This window comes from Antedon bifida, chromosome 1 (genome assembly GCF_963402885.1).
Source record: "Antedon bifida chromosome 1, ecAntBifi1.1, whole genome shotgun sequence".
In the NCBI taxonomy this organism is placed as follows: domain Eukaryota; kingdom Metazoa; phylum Echinodermata; class Crinoidea; order Comatulida; family Antedonidae; genus Antedon; species Antedon bifida.
In genome coordinates, this window is record NC_136226.1 from 19,677,605 (window position 1) to 19,704,386 (window position 26,782).

Genomic DNA, 26,782 nt, shown 5'->3' on the forward strand with positions numbered 1-26,782 from the left:
GGGGCCCTTGAGGTTAGCCATTGAGTCCTCATAGCTGTTATGCCACTAAAGATATTGACTCTCCCTTAAATTATTCATATTCTATTTTCATTCTTGTATGCATTTGTAACAATTCCATTATTGTTGTAATGATAAAATACTTGCTCATTTTATAGAGATATGCTGGTCAAAGCTCAATAAACATTAGCCCAACACTTGAAGCTATGTTTGTTCGTGTGTTACCTAAGGACATGGAAAGCATTCGACCATGCATGCAAGTTGAACTATTGGGCTGTAGGACTGGTACCTATCTTAATTTCATAAAAACAATAAGTATTTTAGTCAAATACAATAAAAGCTTTATAATGTTGTTTATGTAAATTGAAATTAACAGTTTATGAACAGTTTGTATTGTTTTTTATTCCATGTTATTAAAAACTAATTTAATTAACTAAATTAATTTAGTGTTCTGATAAAAAAAAACAATGATTGCAACTTTATAATCCTTTATTAATACATTTTTCAGATGGTATGCTTCCGCAATATGAAGTTGAAGAACAAGGTAAAAATATTCAGACTTTATTGAATGGCAATTTTGATTTATTCATTTCCCAGAAAACACATTTGGATACTTTAAAAAATAACAGAAACCATGGCGGATTGTGAAAATATATATAAAATATATTGCTGTAGACAGACTCTCCTAAATTTGACAATTGTGGGCTAATGGTTGATGAGATCATGACCTAAAAGAATTGTATTGAAATTCAATTATTCTCTACTTTGAGTTAAATAGATGTATTATAAGATTGTATTGATTGACATCTATATATAAATTATGGTTAATTCTGACATAGGCGAGCACAATGCAAAAACTTTGGTACAAATCTCCGCCTTGGATACCTACCTTATCTATCTCAGATGTACCGCGAAACGTAGATTTGATAACATTAATGTGCAGTTCGACGCTATTTTTCCATATTTCTATCTTAGCAAGATATTATAAAGAGTTTTTTAACAACATTTATGATTTCAAGAGTAGATTTTCTACTCAATTTCAATTCTTGGCGGTCAAGTAATTTCCGGGTTTATGATAAGTTCACCTTGCAGCAACATGGTTTCAACTATTTTCTCTCTTTTATACACAAGGGAGCAGTTAAAATAATAGATTTGACCCTAAAGGTGACTGGAAACAGGCACTTTCCATCAATCAATACAGTGTCCCTTTGGAAGACGGAAGAAAAAAACAGATACTATAGTAGGACTGGAGCTTAAGTTGGCCATTAGTCATAGCCATTTTAGTTTTTTGTTTATTTTAGGAACGGACCGCGCGTGTGAAAGGTACAGTAGTTAAAAAATAAAAATTATACTGCAAATTAACAAAGATCAAATTAAATATACGCCATAAAGAATCGGAATATATTGTGGGGAATAGTATTATAAAATTACATAGGGAGATTTGATGATAAGACATTAATCGAGTGAAATCCCGATAGCTGAGTTTTATTAAGTAAGCTGGCAGGAATAACTGTAGGCTGTCTGTGTCCTGTTAGGATCGAGATGTCTGCCCATGTTGCAAGCCGTAATGTCTTCTTTCTTGGGCTGAAACGGCCCACTCTGTCACGGCAGTTAGTTTCAAAAGATGTTTAAATTAAATAATGTATTAATACTTATTAGGATGATATTTATTTGAATAAACGCCTCTCCAATAAAACATCACTTTAAATAATAATCACCATCCACCCCCCCCCCCCCTCCCGCCAACCCAACTATCTAATAAACGTCCGTCCCATCCACATTTATAATAACACAATTATACTATTTGTAGTAGAATTCATCGCACTGTTATCTACAATTTACCAAGCATTTGTTATTCTTTTTTACCACTTTTCATATCTATTAGATAGAGGATTTCATTTGATTATAAATGTTACCATATTATTAAAACTAAAAAATTTAACATATATCCCTCGAATAAGCCCCTCCCTCAAATGAACTCCGCCTCCCCACCTCCGCCCTATAAGGGCCCTACCAAATAATAAAGACTATACTTTAAAATGTTATTAATCATCTAAGACACTGTGAAACAGAATAGTTTAGTTTTACGAATGTCAAGCATTTTCAATAATGGTAACCCGACAGAAAACGTAAAAGAAGAACATTATCATTCCGAGAACCATCGTCTACACTTCCTAGAGGGGGAGCGAGCGAAGCGAGCTCACCGTCTAGTGATCTACAATTTACCAAGCATTTTGGTACAATTTTTGCTGTATTTTATCACTTTTTGATATTAATTGTGTTGTATTTTTTTCATATCTAGGGAGTATTTATTTTATTATACATGTATTACACCCAAAAAAATAAATGCCTCCCCGAATATACGCCATCCTCGTATTAAATACGGTAATATTTATTAACTTTAAAACAAACACAATTTACTTACCAGAAAAAAAACTGTAGTTTAAAGCAAAAAAATAGTCACATTGAATGCCTGCTAATGGGTTTTTGGTTGAGTGAAAACATTTTTTTTGATTAACTTTATTAAAACTAAAAAATCAAAGTCTGATTTAATTAATATTCATTTTTGGGGGTACAATACATCAGTATTTACATTTCATTCATTATTTAAACTTTATTGTTTTAATATATAATTTATTTTTGTAGTTGTTTTGTGTTTGTAAATGTTTGTTTTTTAAGAATGTGTACCATTGATCTAAAATCATTTTATTGGAGGCAGCTAAAACTCAGATATTTTGATTTTGTTTATGAATGATGTTTTAATGTTTTATTTGACAAACTTGTAAATGTTCAATTCAACTTTATTTAACCATGGAGGCCTACAGTATAGGTCGTTGGCCTATGAATTGTTCCATCTCAATATTTTCTCACCTGAATGTGGTTAAATTGTATATTTAAAAGATCAATGCCATTCTCAACTAATTTAATATAGTGTTAATCAGCGTTCCGGAACATTTTTTGACCGCGACCCCATGATTGTGTATTTGAGCTTACAGCCGATTTCTACTGATTACATTGGTATCTGAAATTAACCAAATGTTATCATCATCATGTTTTATTGGCATAGTCTTTGTAGTAAGTTATTATCACTCATTTTAAACAAGTACATAAAAGTACTAAATAATAATTATCTCCATTTACGATTGTAATGTTTAAAAAACATTTTGGAAATATGAGATTTTTTTAGTATGAGCATACCACAATATCAGTTTTCAGAAATAGGTAATAATAAAGGTATAGTAATATTGTATTGTCTTCTTCATATTTAATTGTTTTAAGAAAATGATTCACATCATTGTTATTTCACTTTCTTTTTGTCTTGTGTATAATTGCATGTTGTTTTATATCATGTAGTAAAAACAATTGTAATCTTTTATTACATAAATATTCAACATATTTACTGTTATTTGCATAATTTTAAAATAAACCATAAATTGTATTGTTGTTGCATACAAACCAACGAATGTGTTAATATTTCAGTATTTTCATTTTTTGTATTTATTCATTGAATGACTCATTCCACAATATTACAACTACAAATACAGTACTACATTTTTTTTTCAATTTAATAGTTTAAAAGTCTACTATCTACTATGCAGGAAGACATGTATCAATGGAAAATGGATTTAATTGCATGTTAAATAAAGTAAATGAAGTACTGTACAGGAAATGTACACCTTCATTGTGAAAACAATTTTTCATTAGATAAACTTTCTGTACAATCATAATTCAATAATCCTACGTGCTTCTCATGCACACGTTTTGTTGTTTTGCAAAATAGGTTTATTATTCCTGTGATATAAAAGTTCTAAATATTACACAACATTGTTGTTTTTACAATTAAACTGAGAAAACTGAGATTTTGTTTATCATTTTTAGTACCTACAAATCAAGGTGACACTGTTAGACAAGTCTGTGAGCGGGAAACCATGGAGCTAATGTGCAATGGCACTATCAACATTGTAGACGCAATGTACGGACGTCTAAATGGTGCTGTCTGCGCAACTGGTCCAATGAGTGATTTTACATGTACAGCTGATAGTAGTAGAGAGACTGTGATTAGCTCCTGTCAGGGTAGACAACAGTGCTCTATCTTAGCCACAAATGGTGTTTTTACTGACCCTTGCCCAGGAACATTCAAGTACCTTGAGGTTCAATATCAATGTTTAGGAGAAGGTAGGTATTTTAATTTAATAATTTAATGATATAAAGTAGTATAGTAATGATTTAGCTATAAAATGATTTGTATGCTTTGTAAAAAATAAAGTTTCCTGATTGCTAACTCAAACTGTATTCCTGTCGAGACGTTAAATAAATGTCATGCATATAATTCACGCATTGAAGGCAATAATAGTGATTTTGTGATAAAATTGTCTCCCTGTATTAAAAAATGTTATGCCTTTTCAGAAGATTGTTGAGCATCGATTTTTAAAATTTTCAATTTTTATTTTATACTCATATGGTGCATTCTTGGTTGTTGTTTTTTCAGTAAACTGTGTGGCACAGACTTCAGAAGTTTGTGAACATGAATCAATGAACATACACTGTGAGCAAGGTACTATCAACATCATTTATGCTCTTTATGGGCGTGATTCTAGACAAGCTTGTAGTCGAAATACAAATCAAAATACAAATTGTAGAGCAGAATCTTCATTAGTGCAAGTAAGAAGAACTTGTCAGGGTGAAAGTGACTGCGACATTTCTGCTACAAATGGTGTTTTTGGAGACCCTTGTCCTGGAACATATAAGTTTCTCAGAGTCAGTTACTGTTGTGAAGGTTGGTACACAATTATGTTTTTATGATTTAAAGTAAATATTAAGTAAAACAGAACTACCCTAGTGTAACCTATGATCGTATAGTGGTAGTAATCAATCACAAAGAGTCTTGAAATCCAGCTATAAATACAACACTTTATTGGGTTGTTCCAACATAACAGTCTAAAAACATGAGTCTCTCCATCCTTAACACCCACAAGGTCTCATTCTGAACACCCTCTATGAGTGACATTCACTTATAGGGTTACATTAGGTACACTTTATAAAATGTTTATTATATTTTCCAAACATATTTAACAATGCAAAATGCTTTGTTGAAAGGATGAATACACTTTTAAAATATTTGTTGGTCTTTGTGTATTGTATAGATAGCATACAGTATTCATTTATTCAGGCTTGATATTGTTGAACATTTTATTTAATTCTTTGAGATCAAATTGGCAAATTAACATAATTTTAAAAAAGGGAAATAAATTTATTAAATTATGCTGTGGAATGGGACAACTTAGATCGACATTAGATTTGCATCATGCACATAAACAGCGTAGAAAGACCATTTTTGCAAATAATTTTGTTCTGTATACCTTTTGTGATAGATTTCATTCATTTTTATGAAACTGATAAATAACGACGAATAACATGCACGTTAAACTTTAAAAACCATGCGCTTAAAAATGGCTAATTTAATGTAAATTTATGAAAAAAACATGCCTATTTTCAGTTGAACCAGTAACAGTTGCACCAGTAACAGCTGAAACAGTTGAACCAGTAACAGGTGAACCAGAAACAGTATGTGAAGAAGACAGTACACAAGTTTGTGAACGTGAAAAACTTGAACTAAACTGCAATTCTGGTCACATAGAGATTATTGATGCCATTTACGGCAGAGACGAAAGGGAGTCATGTGGAGGGCGAGACTCGCATCCCATTGACTGTTTGGCTGAAGGGTCTTTAGATGTGGTCAGATCTGAATGTAACGGTAGACGTAGGTGTAAGGTTCGAGCCAATAACTCTGTGTTTGGTGACCCCTGCAGAGGAGTAACTAAGTTTCTTAGAGTTACCTATTGTTGCCGTGGAGATAATGGTAAGTCTGTGTATCATACTTAGTACAAAATCTGCTTTGAATAGAAGATCATTGTCTAAGACTAGGAAAATATTAATAAAAAAATAAGTTTAACAGTGAGAAAACCATAAGTAATTAGTATGTAATTGGCTCCAGCTCCAGATGAGTAAATCATAGTTGACTAGACCTAATCATTTAGACCTATCTTTCTATAAAGTATTACAATTTCAAAATGTTCACATTATTTATGAAATATAAATTCTATAATTTTTACTTAGCATTAAGCTAGAGAGAGATAAAAATCTTTTCTAGATATCACAAAAGAAAAAAGGTCTTTTAGGTATGTTAGAAAAAAATCATTATGTAACATATACTTTTGTTATGTCAACATGAAAATTAAATTAATTTTTGTTTAATAAACAGGAAATGAAGAAACACCAATACGAAGACTTAGAAAAGATAACTCATTTAATACATGTATAGGATGGGGTGACCCTCACTATATAACATTTGATCGTCGTAGAAAAAATTTTCAGGGTAATTGTACATATACGTTCATCCAAGATGTGACAGATAGCAATGAACCAACATTTAGTGTAAATGTTAAAAACCAATACAGAACTCGTCCACATGTTACTTTAGCTGAGTATGTGCTTGTTAATGTTAGTGGAATAACAATCCAGCTCAACAGAGGCTTGGATACTTTGGTAAGTAAATTCATACAAAATACATTTATACATACATTTACTTACTTTTGAAATTAATATCCCTTTGCAGTTTAGGGTTTCTGTGTTTTACTATATTCCACTTTACCATGTTCATGATGAAAAGAGTTTACTATTTAACATCATGAAAGACCTGGTCAGTCAAGGGAAAAATGGCAAAAAGCTTCCTACTTTCTAGGAGTTTTATCAGATAATCTATTGTAACTCTTGTAACATGCTGTGGTGGCCTAATATATAGTAGGGAGTACATATCAAGCAGAGGCAGAATCACTTTTTTACCATTTATGTAATATTTGTTAGCATTATCGCTATGAGGTTCTGTTAAAATGTATATAGTCATGTCTCTTTATATTAATTAGTAATAATAGACGAAGATTTATATAGCGCCCTTTATTATATTTAGTTCATGCTTGATTTCTGGCGTAAGTATATAATCAGAACTAATACTGTTGAAATTGAACTATTCCATGCTGATTATAGAAATTTGTATATGATTCCAAAATTTTAAAAAAGGTATTTGAATTGTTAAAATGTCAATAAATCAACTAAATGTTACTTACAACATTTAAGTTTATCTTTGATATGAATGTCTATTTTTGAAATCAGATATAATTATTTAGTGATTATTATATGTTTGCAGATAAATGGTGTAAGATCTGTTCTACCATACCTTCCATCAAACCACTTGTCAGTATCTATGTCTGGTAGGAAGGTGTTGGTTGTTACTGACATTGGATTTTGGTTGTCATGGGATGGCCATTCTAAAATTGTAGTTGGTGTTAGTGATGAATACCAAGGCAGAGTGCAAGGTTTATGTGGTAACTATGATGGGAATCCTGACAATGACCTAATGCTTCCAGATGGTTCATTAACTGATGATGAGAGTGAATGGGGTAATAGCTGGAAGGTTGATGAAGGGTAAGCATTCAAATTACTGATCAGTTGATGTTGGTCAGTGAAAATCATAACAATTATAACAACGATGACAATGTATTGACAGTAATAATAATTACAATTTTTATTTTTTTTACAAGCAAATAAAATTATTCAGTTATTAAATTTTATCATGACCAAATCTTTTGGTGATATACATATATGCATCGTTTTCAGCCAATAACTAGCACTGCATTGTTGAATAATGGAGCAATTCTCCATGGTCAAATTTATAGAGGCAAAGACATTTCCAAACTGTATAGGACTTGCCCTGTAGATGGCTTAAATAATAGTTAAATATTATAAAAGCATGAAATGCTATTTTAGTGACTCGGAATGACAAATCAAGGCCAACATAGGATGTGAGAGTGTTTTTATTCTCAACATGATACATACAAAATTATCTTTTGCAGCAAACAAATGCTAAAAAGAAACTAATTAAATAATTATAAAAGAAATATCAAGATATGCATATAAAAATTAAGATTAGGTTTTACTTCTTTCAAACAGAACACAAGTTTAGGTCACTACACTATAATAAATGCAGATTCTATTAAAGTATCCACCTTAATAAATTTGTCTATAAAGTTTACAGGTCTTTTTGTACATGAATTTGGTGTACAATATATTGTTAAATGTGATAGTCATAGTAAGGTAATATTATTTTATAAATTGTGTTTTTTTAGTCCATTATGTCGTGCAATTGATTCAAGTGAGACTCCTGAATGTAGTGAAGATGAAAATAATCTGTATGGTGCAGAAGATCAATGTGGTATTCTTACACTTGCCACTGGTCCATTTGCACCTTGCTTTGACACAGAAGACAATCAACCGATCTTTGATAGTTGCTTGTTTGATATGTGCCATTTAGGGGATTCCACTCAACTGTGCAATAATTTGGAAGAATATTTTGACACCTGTAGAGGAGCTGGTATAGCTATTAGCTCATTCAGAACATCTTCATTGTGCCGTAAGTGCCATATTTTATTCAATTCAAAACAAACAGTAAGCGAAACTGCCATGATTTAATCTAAGTATAATATAATCTGTTGCATATTTTACAATACTTATATACATTGACAACATTTTCAAACCCAGTCACAAATATGCAGACGGTTTTGTAAACATTGGAATACAGTATATTTAATAAATATGTTGTTTTAGAACAAGATTCAGAATATTGAAAGTAACTATAAAAAGAAAAAAGGGAAATCTTCAATGATAGATAGAAAAATTATGTCTATGTTTACAGTATGATGATAGTGTGACATTTCAATATCATTTCTTTTTCATAAATCGGAATTACCATGTTTTACTAGTATTCAATGAAAGTTTGATTTGTTTAAAAGAATAAACCTTTTCAATATTTTGTTTTAAGCTATGGAATGCGAAGAAAACAGTCATTATTCTGATTGTATGTCTGCTTGTCAATCAACATGTCCATCAATAGAACGGGAGGAAGATTGTGATGAACCATGTGTAGAAGGTTGTGAATGTAATGAGGGTTTTATACGGCAAGGAACAGTGTGTATTCCGCTTGCTGAATGTGGTTGCACTGATGATGAAGGATTTTACTTTCCAGTAAGTCCAATTTTAATTTAATCCCTTAATATAATGTTTTCTTATACTTCCAGTATAATGGTTATGCAAAAATGACCAATGTTTAATTACTCAGCAGACTCAGCAAACCTGCCAAATAGTTTAGTCATATTTACATACAGTCTTTTGATTGTTTTCAACAAATTATAGGATTACATAACTGATTTGGATGATAATGACAATAGTTATTTATTTTAGTTGTTTATTTGACACTTGTTTTTCACAGACTTCTTCTGTTTATTTTATTGATACATATTCGGTCTTAGTTTTTATTTGTAAATTGATTTTACAGCTCAACACCATGGAGAAGCTAATTCTCCCTTGCTTGTGCTGTAAGTCATGGAGCTATAGTATAAATTTAGCTAATCTAATCTCAATGGTCACACTTTAAATATTATTTATTCCTGAAGATTATGTTATCATTAAACTTATTATTGGACCATTTGGAACAAGATACGTATTATAATATTGAACATGGCTAAAAATGTATACCTTTAGTTTTTCTATTATTTCTTTTCTTTATTAATTACACTATTGTCGAATCTTAATAATTATTTTTTTATTTTCTTGTGTTACTATGCAGTTTGTAAAATATGTTTGATTTTACATGCCTTACATTAATTTGTTTTTACTTTAACTTTCTACTTTAATTATATTTGTGTCTATTTGTAGCTGCATTCACAGTGGACAGCACTGAACTGTTCAATGTCATGTCAGTGCACTGTTGGACGGAATATTGTATGCAGTGATATGCATTGTAATTCAGATGCTGCTTGTATATCAGTTGAAGGAAATCATGGGTGTTATTGTAATGAAGGCTATGAAGGAAATGGTATAGAAACATGTGAAGGTACGTACACATTTTGATGACTGCAAAGCCATATGCATTGAGAATCTCATTTATTCACATTATTCTAGGCCTGTTTGCCGAATCCTAGTTTGCCAAACTTCAATTTGCTGAATCTCAGTTTGATTTTGAACTTGATCATAATCTGCCCATCGTAATTTCTTTCCATTAGTCGGATGTCCATTATTCAGTAAAGTGTGATTCGGCAAACTGGCTTGATACCATTCAAGTAGATTGATTGGTTGTAGAGTTTTGTGTAAACTTTTGTACATGAATTTGTCCGGAGGTCTGTGTATTTTCAACACTCTTTTATAATAGTTTTTAACATTATCAGTTTTAGAAGTTTTCTCCCACTCACATTGGTTGTTTATTTAAACTGTCCCTGCAAGTTAAATATCAAGTTACCAAAATTACTAAACATTATTTATATCAAATGTTATTCTAGAAATTGTATCTCACGTAATCACAAATGAAGAAATTGTTTGTGAAAATGAAAATATTGATATGGAATGTGGTGCAGAGAATATATACATTGAGTCAGCATTCTTTGGTCGTGCTGAAAGTGATATATGTGAAAATGATGAAAGTAATCAAGACCTTTCATGTACTGCTAATTCAGCTACTTTCTTGGTTAAACAGCATTGCAATAACTTGCATTCATGCAGCATTCCAGCTGATATACGTTTCTTTGGTAATCCATGTGAAGGCCAAAGCAAATACCTAAAAATCACTTACCAGTGTATCTCAGGTAATGTTTTTCTGAAATACTTTAGGACCAACAGATGTGTAATATGAAGTTTGAGTTTGGATTTTCAAATAGAGCTAAAAATGAGTTTTGTTCCTTAAATTTTATCAGAAACAGAAATGCTCCCAAGGATAACACCAATTCTTGATAAACCTAAAGGTGCAGGGAAGAGTGAAATTACACTTCCCTGATCAGAGAAAATGTTTAGTTATCTTAAGTTCATAGAGGCAAATAAATGAAGCCAATGTTATTTTTCTCATTAAATTTTTACACTGATATTTTTTTATCCTAAATATATTTCTATTTACATTTGCAGAAAGCACAGAACGACAAGGTAAGTTTAGATTTACAATTGCACATTTCAATAATTTGACAAAATTTGGACCAATTAGAAAATAGTCTTTCACGCTGAATCAATAAACCATTTATAGTTTATTTATATGCTAAATGATAAATAAGGACAAATATTTTTCTAGGATTTTCTGCACCATTTACTATGAAAGTGTGTGAACATGACAGAATGAATCTTCATTGTGGGCATTCTGATATTGACATTATGGATGCAATGTATGGTAGGACAGATCCAGATAGTTGCCCTCATAGTAGCATCCAGACAACTGAATGCACGTCAGAGCACTCTCTCTCTGTTCTGCGAGATGCATGCCAAGGGGAACACAGTTGTTCTATAGATGCTACTAATAGTCAGTTTGGAGATCCATGTCCAGGCACTTACAAGTTTTTGGATGTTACATATCGATGTGGTTTTGATGGAGGTTAGTATACTAGTTTAGAATATATTGTATTTTGTATAGTTGTTGATTTTATTTATTTGTTCTTAAGAATGGTTCCATGATGGTTCCGAAACTTTAAATTTTAAGTTATATTGTATAGTATAGTCTCTTAATTCGTAATGAAAAAATATATATTACATCAAATTAATTAGCTAATTCATTAGTTCTAACTAACTAATTCATTTTTCTTGGGATGGATCTGCCAATTTAACATTATGCTCTTGATTTGTATGGTTACTTTGTTGTTGTCAATAAATACACCAAGCTTACATATTATCTAAAGGCAGATAAAAAATGAATATATTTTGTTTAGATCAACAAGCACTGAGGTCTATCTGGGAAACTATTCAAGATGGTAAGTATGCTTTGTTTTTATGTCAGGGTCTTTTTCTTAGTTATTTGAAACCCAAGGCACACATGGCCTAACTTTTGAATAAATTGTATATATGTATTTAGTGTATTAATACTGTCCTTTTCAGAAATTAGTAATTTGTATTTTTTCATATTTGTTTTGTATCTTGATGCCATACATTTAATTTTGTATTTGCATTTGTCAAAATCAGATGGAGGAAGAAGTCGCAGAGATCGTCATCGAAGAAGAGAAAGACCATCCCGTAGAGGTAAGTTTATTTTGGTTTCAGTTGTATGTTTCATAAAACAGAAACATACATGCGGTTCTGATTCTGGTAATAACTTAAGCTCATCCCACATAAATTAATGGCAAGTTATAAGTGGAGCTTATGAGGGTAAAGGCCAATTTACACAGACGAGCAGTAATGGTAATCGGAAAACGAAAAATTAGAATCTATTTTATTTCTTATGACAATTTACACAGAACGCAGACAAGCGATTGAGCGGAAACCCGCTCAGGATAGAAACAGATTTGATTTTTTGAAAATATCGCTCGGTAATTGTGGGTTCTGGCCAATCAATGGCATGGTTGATGTGACGTCATCAATCAACAATTTTTTTATGTGAGTCGTCGAGTCCAAGATGACAATAAATACGAGTGCCATAGCCCTTACCTAGTTTTGAAACTTCTTATTATTCAAAAATACAAACAACTATGACATGAATGTGTGTTTGTATAAAGAACAGATACATTTGCAACGTTATTAGACAAGCACCTCTAAAACCAGGCCTAGTCTAGGCCTACTGACAGACAGTCATAATAGTCTAGTCCAGGCCAGCAGTGCCTGCAACATGTCTCGAGGCCAACAAGCACCTACATTCCACCACATCGCTCACAAATTCTGCGCATTGTGTAAATGGGACAAGCTACCCGTTTTCCGCTTACCATTACCGCTACCACTCGTCTGTATAAATTTGCCTTAATGGATCATTTCAGCGATAGGCTTTATCCTCAAGGTGGATTGCAGGCTCAGAGTGGTAAAAGAAATTTACCAAATATTCACCTAATTCTTGAAAGTATCAGTTGTAACTGACCAAACAAAATTACTGTAGTTTTAATAAATTCTGATAGTTTGTTTTATTCACCATGTGGATGGAAATTATGTGTTCATATGAGTTGAAGACATGGTTCAAGACAAGATTCAAGCTTAGTATCTAAATATAGTTTAATTATATGACATTACCTCCATAAATCAAATTTCTTTAGTGAAGTAAAGTTTGCTGTCTTCAAATAGCATGTTTTTCATAGTAGAATTTGATTCAGGGTCATTTAATGTATAAGGAGATTTCACACTATAATGTTATATCTACGTTATCATTTTGTTCATATTTTTCCTATATTTACATCTTTAAATCTTAGGACGAAGAGGTAAGTAAAAACTAAAATTGAATTAAATAATAAGAAAATTATGGTTTCGGGAGTAGGTATTGAGGGACGTTTTGAGGAAATTGACTTTTTACTTTTTCAAACTTGCTTATATAGTATCTACTTTATCATTCTATACATTAATTCTTACTATAAATTCTCTTTCCTATTTAACATCTTACTCTAAATCTCAGGACGAAGAGGTGAGTCAAACTAAATTAAATTTATATGAAACCAGATGTTCTCAGTAATAAGGACATCTAACCAAACAAGTAATAAGTAATATAAACTTTTATTTCGAAAATTCAATGCATACAAAAATAACATGTATAGTATAAAACATATAGAAATAGTAAATGTAGTAATAGTGTATATAACATATAACATTGACATTCTTCATACTTCTATGTATATACATATAATACAAATGGTTAATTTCATACACTATTAACTATTAATACTATCCTTTTTATGATATCAATTACAATCAATACTATATTTTATCCACACAAAAATATCTTTCTATCTATCTCTTGCAAACCTTAATCCAAATGCAGGCCGAAAAGGTGAGTAAGATGAAATAATCTTTATTGAGCTCCACACAAAACTATTAACTACAGTTAACTTAACTTAAGTGCAGATAAAAAATAGACATTGATTAGATGAGTAACAACTTGCTTGTTCTTTTTCATTTAAATGATTGAAAAACCCATTACTTCATTTCTGCTAAATCATTCTTACTAAATATCTCTCTTTTTTACATCTTTAAGGACGAAGAGGTGAGTAAAAGCAAAAATTATAAATTGTGAATATGTCAAATAATTGGCTTTTATAATATGTTTAGTACTAGTAGGAGACAATTATATAATAGGTAGATGCTTTAATACCATTATAACATTAGACCATTATTTCATTTTAACAGTTTTAATTGACTAATAAATATGTTGCATCATATTTTGTCTGAACTTTATAATATTTATATCTATATCTGTCTATCTATCTATCATTCTTTATACACTTACACAGGACGAGGAGGAGGTAAGCAATAATGTACAATAAATTAAAATATGTTGTAGATTATCTATGCTTTCAAATGTATTATATAGGCCTACAAAATGTTCTAATTTTTATTTTTTACACTTTTGTAGCATTAAGTAAGATCATTTTACTTGACTTTCACTTTCAGTTAAACTTTTTTACAATTTTATACAAATAATGAATGTTTTATGAGTTGGATGGTAGGAACATTTCATGAGTTGAACAATTTACAGCTATATTTTTAATGAGACTGAGCTAAGTTTGAAATAGAGCAGAACTTTTTTTATCGAATGACATATTCTATCAATTCATGAATACAAAATATTCGTTATTTGTTTTATAACATACCTACTTTTATTCAATTTATCCATCGTAAATCATTGATGAATGCTAGACCATTAAAAAAAAGCAGTGCTCCAACTTGAGACACTGAGTAGAGCAGTTAGAAATTGATGTTCAGAAAGCGACCAGTCAACAATATTTGAAAATAGTCAGCCTTTCAAAATGTTCTCTTATCAAATCCAGTTTTCCAAATATTAAAACAAAATATTTATGTTATTTGTACTGATCATGAAATTAAATAAACTGTAATAAATTGAAATAATTTTTTTTCTTTTCTTTTCATAGGAAGTAACAAGTGTGTAGGTAGTGGTGATCCCCATTATACAACATTCGATGGTAAAAGACAGGATTACCAAGGCAATTGTACCTATATCTTTCTTAGAGATGGACTTAATTCACCTCCTCAGTTTATTGTTTATGTCAAGAATCAATTCCGTACTAAACGAACGGTAACATTGGCAGACCATGTCATTGTTAATACCACTGACTTTGAAATACGATTAAATCGTCTCTATGAAACTTGGGTAACTACTGTTCTTTATTCTATAATATGTATCCTTTTATCTTTTTATTTAATCAAATCTTTTAAAAGTAGTAATAATAATAATAATAATAAATGAAAATTTATATAGCGCCGGTATCCTCCACCCATGTGGCGCTCATGGCGCTTTGTGCATTAACAACGTGCGAGAACATCAGCGAATAGCGACGTCTTTAGGTTGGTCTTGAAACTGTTTAGACTAGTCGAGCATTTAACTGTTGCTGGTAAGCTGTTCCATACACTTGCGGCCGCAACGTAAAAAGATCTCTGACCCCACTGATTTTTCGCTCTACGCTCTTGAAGAAGGTTTTGTGACAATGATCGTAGGCCTCTGCGGGATGATTCGTAACGATCCACAAGGTCAGATAAATAAGCAGGAGCACTGTCATTTAGGATCTTGAATACAAACAACGCAAGTTTGTACTTAATACGTTGTTGAACAGGCAACCAATGCAAATCCATCAGGACAGGAGTTATGTGAGCGTTTGATTTTGTATAAGTTACAATTCTAGCTGCCATATTTTGCAAGCGCTGCAAACGTTGTATTTGAGATTTTGGTATGCCAAACAACAAGGCATTACCAATGTCAAATTTAGAAGTGACAAATGAGTGTACAATCAATTCAGCTGTTTTCTTGTTAAGATTACCGCGAATACGACCAAGGTTCCTAATCGATATGCATGCTGCTTTGGATACAGTTGTTATTTGTGCTTCCATAGTGAGATTACTATCCAGCATGATTCCCAGATTCCGGACCACCGATGAGGGAGCGATGTTAGAGTTTCCGATTCTGATATGTGTGATGTTGATTTTGGAGATGTTACATTTAGACCCGACGATAATAAACTCTGTCTTTCCATCATTCAACTTTAGGTAATTTGTTGTCATCCAATTGCGAACATCTTCTATACAGGCTTCCATCTTACTGATTGCTGCAGCAACATCCCTTTGCACTGGATTTACTGACACATAAATCTGTGTATCATCTGCATAGAAATGGAAATGTAGACTGTGTTTGCGAATAATGTCACCAAGGGGAAGCGTATAAATGGAAAACTGGCCAGGCCCAATTACTGACCCCTGTGGTACACCATATTCCAGGCAAGCTTCATCTGAGAATGCATCATTGATACAGACTAGCTGACGTCTTCCTGTAAGATATGACACAGGGGTCAGTTAAGAGCAACACCATTTATGCCAATGCGATTTTTCAGACGGGTTATCAGTCTTTGGTGATCAACTGTATCAAACGCTGCTGACAAATCCAACAACACCAATAGCATTATTTTCCCATCATTCATTCCTTGTAACAAATCATTCTGTACCTTTAAAAGGGAACTCTCCGTGCTATGACATGCACGATATGCCGACTGGTAATTCTCATTTAAATTATGCTTTTGAAGATATGGAGTAATGCGTGATGTCACTACACGCTCCAGAGTCTTTCCAAGAAAAGAAAGATTCGACACCGGGCGGTAATTTTTCAGCGTGTTATGATCCAAGTTTTGCTTTTTTATTAAAGGACGAACGTGAGCAATTTTCAGTTCATCTGGCACTATGCCGGTATTAAGAGAATGGTTAATGATTTCCGTTATTATTGGAACGACTGCGTCTATACACTTCTTCAGTATAGAAGTAGGAACTGGATCTAACCTGCATGATTTTGTTGGTGATTTCATCAGAATGTTGCGGATCTCATCTTGAGATGCTGGTGTAAATGTTGTGAGATGCTGATGGACAGCTGTCACAGGCTCATTAAATGACATGTCATCAATCTTGAAGTCGTCTCTGATGATCTTGATCTTGTCTGTGAAAAACTGACAGAACCTGTTCGCAAGATCAAAGTCAGAAAGACTATCTGGGAGAGGTGATACCTGGCGATGATGAAGGAGTTGGTTAACAATTTTAAAAAGTCCTTTCTGATCTGCTGCATGTTCTTCACACAAGCCAATGTAGTAGTTGGCCTTTGCCTTTCTTACCATGGAATTTACATTCCTCTTCTGTGCAATGTAAGCTTGACGATCTATTTCCAGATGAGAGATTCTCCATTTCTTTTCAAGCTTACGCTTTGTTCTTTTCTCAGCATAGATGTCACTGTTATACCAACTACTGTAGTGTTTGGTCGGACCTTTACTGTTCTCTTTTTCGGTGGTGCATGTTTGTCAAGAAGTTCACTCAAAGTGGTGACATTTAGTCGTACTTTACTTGATAAATCAAGATTTGAGAGCGAAGTTCCGAGATCAGACTGTGTGATATCTTTACATAATGTCTCAAAATTTATAGCATTCCAATGACGAGTTTCGATGGATTTAGTGATTACGGGTGGCTTCTTGATAAGGAGATTACATGTGATTGCATAGTGATCTGATATACCATCAATGACATTAAGGTTTGAGAAAACAGGAGGATCAGATGAACGTGTGATCAGCAAGTCTAATGTATGACCATGTCGGTGTGTAGGTGTAGACACATGCTGTTGAAGACTGCTTGCTACAAGTAGATTCCGAAAATGAATTGCATCTGCATCATTTGGCATATCCACATGGATGTTAAAGTCTCCAACGAATAGTATGGGAGCCGGCTTCAATACATAGTGATCAACCAAAGTTGAGAATTCTTCAGTGAAAACATTTAGACTGCAACCCGTTGATTTACTTTGAGGTCGATATACTGCTACGAGGAAAACTGAGGATGCATTGCTGACTATTTCCACATTTAGCAGTTCAAATGATTTTGGTAATAATCCCGTGTCATAACATTTAACCGCTATGCTTTCCTTGTAAAGAAGTGCAACTCCACCACCTCTTTTAGTACCAGCACGGGGAGCATGTTTGAGAGAGTATCCGTTGGGTGTAATATTTCCTATAACTGATGTGTCTTCTGGTTTAAGCCACGTTTCCGAAAGGGCAACAACATCCAGATTATGTTCGATAACGAAATCCACAAATTCTGTTGTTTTGTTCCGAACGGATCTTGTATTAATACTGCAAAATTTAATATTGTTTTTAGATAAGAGAGAGTTTGATGATAAGTCCGGAAATGATAGATTGTTTTTAGTGTGTTTGTCACGCCCAGCTCTTGTACCACGCTTGGTTTTTCTTTTTGGCCTCCTTGGTAATAGGTGGATACTACAGCTACTGGAGTTCAACTTAAAAGATTGTATAATTAAGCAAGATTCTTCAAGAAGTTCACAACTGTTATTGTTGTTGGTTACACAGCCCTGTAAACCATGAAGAAACTCAGAGCTATAGCTAATTAGCATGACAACAGCAGGTCTTCAAGCATGAGGTGTACAAGGTCATTTACATAACAATATGCACAGTCAGATTGAAAGTACAGGGCTAGCTTCCCACTGATGCTAGTAGACCATTGTTCTTGGGCAGTGATGAGTTTGAATTAAAAACAATAAAGGCACAAGCAGGGCCTAGCTGAACTTCAGGAAACAACAAGAAAAACAACTGCGATTTACTCCAAGATACGATTATTTCCACATAAGAAATTTGTGAATATATGGTGCTCAATTTGCTATTCCAGCATCCAGTAAAACTTATTTGATGAAAAAAACCATCTGCAAACAGATACGAAGTTGTTATGCACAGAGCAATATAGAGCCGCCACATGGGCGCTGCAACACCCTCTAATAAGATTCTTAATACAAACAGTAATGCTGGTAAATTTAATATTCATACAAAATGTAATTTTTTTCAGGTTGATGGAATAAGAATACAACTTCCATTTACACCGCAAGATGTTGATTTGACTGTAGAAATGGTTGGACTTAATAATGTTTTGGTATCTTCTTCAACTGTTGGATTTTGGGTAACATGGGATGGCAATAACCGTGTAGAAGCCGGTGTTAATGAAAAATATCAAAACCATACAGAAGGTTTATGTGGTAACTATGATGGAGATCCAAGCAATGATTTGACTGTTGCTGGTGGTGGCACCACAAATAACGGCAATGAATGGGGAGACAGTTGGAATTCCGATCCCAGGTAAATTACGCAATCAATTTTTATACACCGGATTCATATTGGTATATAAGTACTCTAGGCGTTGATTTCTGTTCCGATGATGAGAATAATTTCTCAAAACATGTCAAGACATTTTAAGGCAGTCTGCCTTTTTATCAAATGCCTCACAATCGTTATTTTAACTGGAATGTGGAATCATACATGAGTTACCGGATTCATTCTTTTTAAATATTAAAAAAAATTGTTCTGTTTAATAATTTCTGAATTATTATTTACATAATATAAAGCATATTTGTGTGTTGCACAAAGCAGATGAGTGTATTTAAAATACTTGATTGCCAAGTGGAAATTTGGCTCTCGCATAAGCAAGTTTGAAATGTGCAACAGTAACCGAATATTACTGTAGGTCTACTGTTCATACGTGTTACCCTAACCAATTTACTTGAACACATTAATGTATAGGGAAGAATTAAAAAATTCTACAAGCATGACAATTCTACTTATGCTATGTCGACAAAGTTGAATATATGGGTGATTGACTCTGTGCATAAATTGTATAATTTGATAGATGTGAACCCTCTGAGATTGAACCAAGAGAAATCAGTGAAGAGAAGAGAGCAATGTATTCCTCTACAATAATGTGTGGCCAGATAACAGATCCTGATGGTGTATTTGCACCTTGTCATGACACAATTGAACCAACTGAAAAATTTGAAGAATGTCTATTTGACATGGCTAACCTGGGAGACATAATGCAGTTATGTAATAACTTGCACAATTACTTCACATCCTGCAGAGATATGAATATACCAATAGGAACATACAGAACTGATACAATGTGCCGTGAGCAGCATATATATTTGTTTTTATTACTTTTATAACAAATTTAATTAGGTCATATGTATACATACCTATACCCTATTGATTTTGTCAGAATCTTTATTTCTTTAATTATATATTCTTTTCTAAGCAATATTTAGTATGTCAATTATCTTGAGATCAATTTCATCATGTTACATCATCAGATTATATTTCTTTTGTCCAGTAACTAACAATTGTGTGATTTATTGAAATCAAGTTTGTAGAGATACCCTAACTTGTTATCAAAATCTCAGGTCATATGTCATCATGTAAGAATAGCCAATTTTATATATAACATGCACATACAGGCTTACAAATTTTAAATTTTGTTAATACTTAATTATAAGATAACCTTAAACTGAATAAGAAAAGTAAAAAAAAATTCCATGTACGAGGACTATCTAGGCTGTCAGATGGTTTACTGTGTAGTTGAGTCACATGACCGCAATGTACAGTAATGGCAAAATCATGTAACTCAATTAATTTCTTATAGGTTAAAATCCTTTTTTTGTTAATTTTTTATATTGATTTTAGTATATATTGCTTACCTACAGCAATGGAATGCCCGGAGAATAGCCATTATACTACATGTATGTCAGCCTGCCCTGTGACATGTGCATTTAATGAGGCAGTTGATGCATGTGTGGAACTATGTGTGGAAGGATGCGAATGTGATGATGGACATGTGTTAAGCGGAATAGCATGTGTTCCCCAAGAAGAGTGTGGCTGTTTAGACCCTGATGGTGTCTATCACATGGTACTGTATCATTTTTCAGTTTACTGTATTGAAAATAAAAAGAATATACAGAGATTTACATTCAACATATTTTTCTCATTGTATTATTGTTTTGTTGTGCTTAAAATTAAGTGAAAATCAAAAATTGTATGTAGGATTCATACTGTAACAATTACTATCCATTTGTACTTATTCTCTATGGTTTATCTGATTTCAGATGCAATGATGATGATCATAATACAGTTCTTATTTGTTTTCTAACCTTTGTTCTTAAGCTTGGAGATGAGTGGGTTTCGCCTAACTGCACACTAGAATGTATTTGTCAATCAGGAGACAGTGTTGTGTGTGAGGACATTACTTGTAATGAACATGCTTCCTGTACAAGTGTTGAAGGTGATCATGGTTGTCATTGTAGAAATGGCTATGTAGGAGATGGTATTGAAAGTTGTCAGAGTAAGTCACATTACATGGTTTAAGTTGATTGAATAAAGAGTTTCAGTAGAAAAATGTAATTAAATGTTGAAAATGTAAATGTTTGCTGGGGAAATTCTACTATATATTATTTTCTGGGCAAAACTATTAGTCTCAATTCCGTTCATAAATGTATTGATGGTTAAAACTAGAAGAAATCTGAAGTAATGTAAATTTGTTTATGTACTTGTTACTAGGTAGTAATGTCGAATTTTATTAATTTTAATCAATTATAATGTTTGCACAGTAAATTCTATTTAAATGATTTTTTTTGTAATAATTTCAGCAATACCTATTCCTGAAGATGGTGAGTCATAATATTATTCACATACATTTTGTAATAATATGTTTATTATCTTTTAGCAATGTTCTTTAATATTGTTATTGCAGTATATATTAAAAAAATGTTAAAAATTACAAAGCAATAGCTATATTCTAAACATGCTAAGTATTACATAAAATTGTTTAAAAAGTTAAAATAACAATAGCACCATGAAACATAAAAAATTAAAATCCACTAAAAATAGGGAAATAAACCAGAGTCAGATTCCCATGTTGCAAGCCGTCTAAAACGTCTTCCTCAGGCCGAAATTGCCCACTGTTTCGCGGAGGTTAGTTTCATAAGATGTTTAAACTAAATAATGTATTAATTATACCAATTAGACCTATAGTATTTATTTGAATAAACGCCCAACACCCCACACCTATCCAGTAAAATATCTTAGAATAATAATCGCAGCAGTGTACACATTTGGCTTGTGTGCACTTTGAAGAACCAGTGCATCTTTCATGTAGAGTAGGCGGTTACACCTTTGTACTCTGCTGCCCCTGTCATTACAAATGAATGAGTGCTGTTTAATGGCAACTGTATGACATAAATATTGTACGTCCATACCTGTGCGCAATTCAACAATTGCGTTATTGCCACACATTTACATTTCAGATTGTGTACCTCAAACCGTACAAGCCTGTGAAAGAGATAAACTTAGATTGGAGTGTGAATCTGGTGATTTACATATCATATCCGCCCTTTACGGCCGTGATGAGGTTGAAACATGTGATGGCCAGCCTAACTTTCCAACAGATTGTGCTTCTGAAATTTCTTTTCAAAAGGCAGTAGAAAAGTGTGAATTAAGACGTTCTTGTTCGTTGAAAGCTAAAAACAATGTTTTTGGTGACCCATGTCCAGGAATTCGAAAAATGCTACGTGTGACATACTGTTGTGCTGGAGGTATGTGCATTTGTGCGATTTTTCATTATTACTGTTTCCAATAATGTATCCCTTTTTTTAATTTTGAAAATAACCTTGCACATTGCTCCATATGTATTGTATAATGATACAAACTTTATTTCCTAAAAGGTCATTTTTTGACATTCGGTCATGGAATCCATGCATATTGTCTTAAAAAATGGTTTAATCAATATTATCAAAGTGTGAGTTCCTAATCTAATGGTACCAAAATTAGCCAAAAATTTGACAGATAGCATTAATTTTTGTTTTACAATTTGTATTTTATTTTATTTTTCTCCTACTTCAGCTCAGGAAGCTGCTGAATCGTATACAGAGCATGCTTGTGAAAATGACCGTTTAAAATTAAACTGTGGAAGGAACCGTATTGATATTATCAGGGCAATGTATGGTCGTCAAAATCGAGAAGTATGTGATACTGGTCCAATACAAACCACTGAATGTAGTGCCGAAGGTGCCGTTGAACATGTCATGTCAGTCTGTAATAATGCAAGGAAGTGTAATCTGCGTGCAAACAATGCAGAATTTACCGATCCTTGTGTGGGAACATACAAGTATCTTGAAGTATCATTCCGTTGTATTGATGAGGGTAAGTATATGATTACAGAGGAAATGATTTGCAAAATTTCATTACATTGTACTGTGTAAAGTGGTTTTTATCATCAATAATATTAACATACGTCTCCATTATTTTTTACGATGGCCGAATAACATACAGAATGATATAACATAAAATAATTGAGAAAGTCTTTTTTTTTTTCAATTCAAAAATTTCATACCTTTAGGTTACTATTAAATAAAACTAATAACAATAATTTTTTTAAAATCTAAATTACTTTAGATAAAATCAGTACCGAAAGTATGAACCAACTTTATATACCATCGAGTAAAAATTCTAGCAGTAAGGCGCAATCTTGCGTAAATTTATATATAGATCATCCACTTTTAAAAACAGTTTGCTACAGTACCAGACTATGATAAGCAGGGAAGAATGACATTATTCTGTAATTTCATTCTCCCCTGAGATAACCTACCTAGTTTATTTAAATGATTATATTAAAATTATAGATATTAATTATGTTATATTTTAGATGGAGAGCCTGTTGCACCTAGAATTGAAAGAAGTCGTAAGTATTTCCATAACAATCTTTATTCAATATCAATCAACAATATTAATTATTGTTAATAGAACATTATAGGCCTACTCTAAAAAAATTGAATAAAATTTAATTTTACACAATTTATAACCCATACATGATACATTCTTCATGTGTAATTTTCTTCTTTCTTCTTTTTTATTATTCCTTTAGTATTAACTAAAAATTTATAAAATTATTTAATTATCTAGGAGAAGAGCGTCAGGGTATGAAAACAATTTCCTTTTATACCATATATTCTTGCATATAACTTGAGGCTGTCATGTTGATAAGCATTAAATATTTTCTAAAATCATCATTATTTGTTTTGCCTAATTTAAACATACAAAGATGCTATGCAGGAGTAGCTTTATAATTTCCTACAAAGATGACATGTTATGCAATTATCAACACTTTTTCATGGGAACCAGGTTATACAAGAGTATAAGGTCATTTTCATGTATAATGGGATTAAGTTCATTACAGATAGAATAGATTTATTAGTCTATCTATTAGTTGATTACATAATGCTTACTTCATCATTTCAATTAAGCTTATCTACATTGTTTTGTATGTAAGTAGCATGAAACAGGTGGATTTAGTGTTGACACAGATGGTAGTATTATGTTTGGAGGTGTCATTGCTTTTTTGTTTTTATTGATATTCAATAATCTGTGTTTAATCAATATTGATTCATTACAAATGCAGAATAATTGTGTTGGTGTTGGGGCGTTTTATGAAATTAATTTCCCTAATCAATAACCAGCATTAGTGCAAATATAGAAAGGGATTAGACTACAGTAGATACATTAGTATTTATAGGGTATTTAGTTTTAGTTCAGTGGGGCAGATTTTTTTTTATCTTGCCTTAATAGTTAAATTGATTTAATGCATTTTTACAACATACAGTGATATATTTTTTCCATAATGCTTATCTTATTATTATTTTTTATTTTTTTGGTTTCCAATCTATCATTCTTTGCTTCAAATTTATTTCCAAACAAAGCAATTCGGCGGATTTTCTTTTTTTTTTTCTAAATCTTCAATTTTGTAGTAGCTTAGTGTGATAAGCATTCTTTATTTTCTTATTTCATGTGGCCTATTTTACAATTTAAAAACTGAAACTACTATCTAATCTAATTCTAACCAAACCTTTCTTCCTATCTTTAAATCTTCCAAAATTAGCCCGAAAAGGTGAGTTTATTCAAACATGTAATATTGTGATGCAAAAAAAAAATGAAACCTTTTATGATGATATGATATATTATACAGTATATATCTAACCAATGAAAATTGAAGTAAACTAGAATTGATCTATTACTAATCTCAAACATAACTTTTAATGCCCGTTATATAATACTCTGATCCATATCAAAATTAAACAAATGAGCATGCAACACAATTCAAACTAGCTCTACTCTTCTCAAATTGATTTTGAGCATTTTTAATTTGTCAAGCGCGCTCATGCATAAATTGTGTAATGACACAGAAAGTTTACCATTAATGAAGCAAGTTTTATACCTACATGATCCACCTAGTGAATAGTAGTACAAACAACTTTCATAATTTCAATAGAATGCAACTGCAAATTCTTTTATTTTGTATACATACCAATATCTCTTTTCTTTATCTTTGATTCATCCTTTCATTCTTGTATGATACAGCATTAAGTAAGTTTATTGTATTTTCTGATAAAATAAAAAAACATGCATAATTATTATATTAATAGAAAATATTATTATTCATTAATTTCATCATCTTTTGACTTTTAAATTTCTTCAATGTGTATTACTATATATTTATAAAGTAGTTTATGTTAAATTATGCTTATTGACAATAATTGCTGATTTGTTTGTCAAAATGTGTCAAAAATCACTATACATTCAGCCTGGTGTGGAGTTCCTAATAGCTTTAATTTGAGCGAATTTGCAGGAAAAACACTTCATAAAATATAAGTTGATGTTCACAAGAGATAGCAGTCTGATTAAATGGTGTAGAAGTTTATTAGGTATACAGAGGTAAAATAATTGGTAACCAACATGTAATTCTTTAATGTGTGCTTGTCTGGCTTTACCTAAAATACATTTGATGTTATAATATTTCTGCTTTTTTCAGGAGCCTCAAGAAACCGACGTCGCCCACGACGAGCTGACGGTAAATATTCTGTAGAATATAGTGTTCATTTTTTAAAATACTTTCCCCACTTTCCTAAATGAAAATTATCTACCAAGTGCGCATCATAGTATAACATAATTATATTTACAAGTCATAAAATATGAGCTTTTTAAAAATAAACATGCAAAAAAAAATCTCAGACTTTTTGTTTCATAACTAACTAATAACTATACTAATTCTTTTCTCTGTTTCAATCTTCTCCTTTCTAACTGAAGGTCGTCGAGGTATGTATCATCTATCTCTTTTATATTAGCACTTCTATCTATTTTTAGAGTCTTATCTTTCGAACAAATAAAATCCACTTTTTCACTCTTGTTAATGAATGGATTACGCAGTGTGATTAAATCGTGTCCATGGACAAGAATCTTTATTTTCAGGGTGTATTTAAAAGATCATTAGGAAGAATTCTTGAACTTTACACCACCAAAAACGGATGTGCTTGGACAGTGATTTACAACTTTCCAATCTTTACCAACATGATTTTATAACAAACTAGAAAGCCACTCCGAGAGTGCATACCTCCGCCTACTGTCAAATTCTCCTACATAAGATTTCTCCGGGAAAAAAATATATCTATATATATTACCATTACACCAATGCGAAAATCAAACGAGTGAATTTGAAAAGAAATATGTTTTTTAAACTACAAACAATAAAGGTACACATTAAATCAAATTATGTTTTAAAATTACAAATCACCAATTATAACTCTTGCCTCTTGTACAAAAATGAAGTTTTTTGGACAAGTAGTTCTCGAGAAAATGCAATTTCAGTTTACTTGTTACTTTAAGACTGCTCGCCGGTATTTGAAAAATTCTGTCCTATCTTTTAACACTAGCAGGTCTGAAAAGTATACTAAAAAGTGGTCCAGAATTGGGACCATGGTCTCAAATGGTCCCAAAATTTATTGGAATGGTCCTTGACCACATATCTATCTGTATATTCATTTTGGTAAAGATCTTGTAATTACTTTTTGAGTAATCCTGCTAACAAACAAACAAACAGA

The 26,782-nt window shown here is 32.0% G+C and overlaps 2 protein-coding genes across 2 annotated transcripts in view; both read left to right on the forward strand.

Annotated features, from left to right (window-relative positions):
• LOC144835235 (uncharacterized) overlaps positions 1-15,115 on the forward strand; it is a gene marked incomplete at its 3' end in the record, with an annotated part of 29,074 nt that extends 13,959 nt beyond the window's left edge. The window contains exons 11-26 of the mRNA XM_078690290.1: positions 156-282; positions 506-541; positions 3,877-4,173; positions 4,487-4,774; positions 5,495-5,857; positions 6,260-6,543; positions 7,202-7,479; positions 8,181-8,464; positions 8,873-9,075; positions 9,766-9,943; positions 10,386-10,688; positions 11,002-11,019; positions 11,162-11,458; positions 11,790-11,831; positions 12,040-12,096; positions 14,919-15,115. Of these exons, the coding sequence (XP_078546416.1) occupies positions 156-282; positions 506-541; positions 3,877-4,173; positions 4,487-4,774; positions 5,495-5,857; positions 6,260-6,543; positions 7,202-7,479; positions 8,181-8,464; positions 8,873-9,075; positions 9,766-9,943; positions 10,386-10,688; positions 11,002-11,019; positions 11,162-11,458; positions 11,790-11,831; positions 12,040-12,096; positions 14,919-15,115 (3,252 nt within the window). The remainder of the gene's footprint in view (positions 1-155; positions 283-505; positions 542-3,876; positions 4,174-4,486; positions 4,775-5,494; positions 5,858-6,259; positions 6,544-7,201; positions 7,480-8,180; positions 8,465-8,872; positions 9,076-9,765; positions 9,944-10,385; positions 10,689-11,001; positions 11,020-11,161; positions 11,459-11,789; positions 11,832-12,039; positions 12,097-14,918) is intronic.
• The window catches only part of LOC144835244 (uncharacterized), a 48,015-nt gene continuing 36,348 nt past the window's right edge, over positions 15,116-26,782 (forward strand). Inside the window, exons 1-11 of the mRNA XM_078690303.1 lie at positions 15,116-15,157; positions 18,883-19,169; positions 19,717-19,991; positions 20,564-20,766; positions 21,021-21,198; positions 21,503-21,523; positions 22,160-22,447; positions 22,755-23,054; positions 23,557-23,592; positions 23,814-23,828; positions 25,717-25,755. Coding sequence (XP_078546429.1) covers positions 18,943-19,169; positions 19,717-19,991; positions 20,564-20,766; positions 21,021-21,198; positions 21,503-21,523; positions 22,160-22,447; positions 22,755-23,054; positions 23,557-23,592; positions 23,814-23,828; positions 25,717-25,755 — 1,582 coding nt within the window. The 5' untranslated portion in view covers positions 15,116-15,157; positions 18,883-18,942. The remainder of the gene's footprint in view (positions 15,158-18,882; positions 19,170-19,716; positions 19,992-20,563; positions 20,767-21,020; positions 21,199-21,502; positions 21,524-22,159; positions 22,448-22,754; positions 23,055-23,556; positions 23,593-23,813; positions 23,829-25,716; positions 25,756-26,782) is intronic.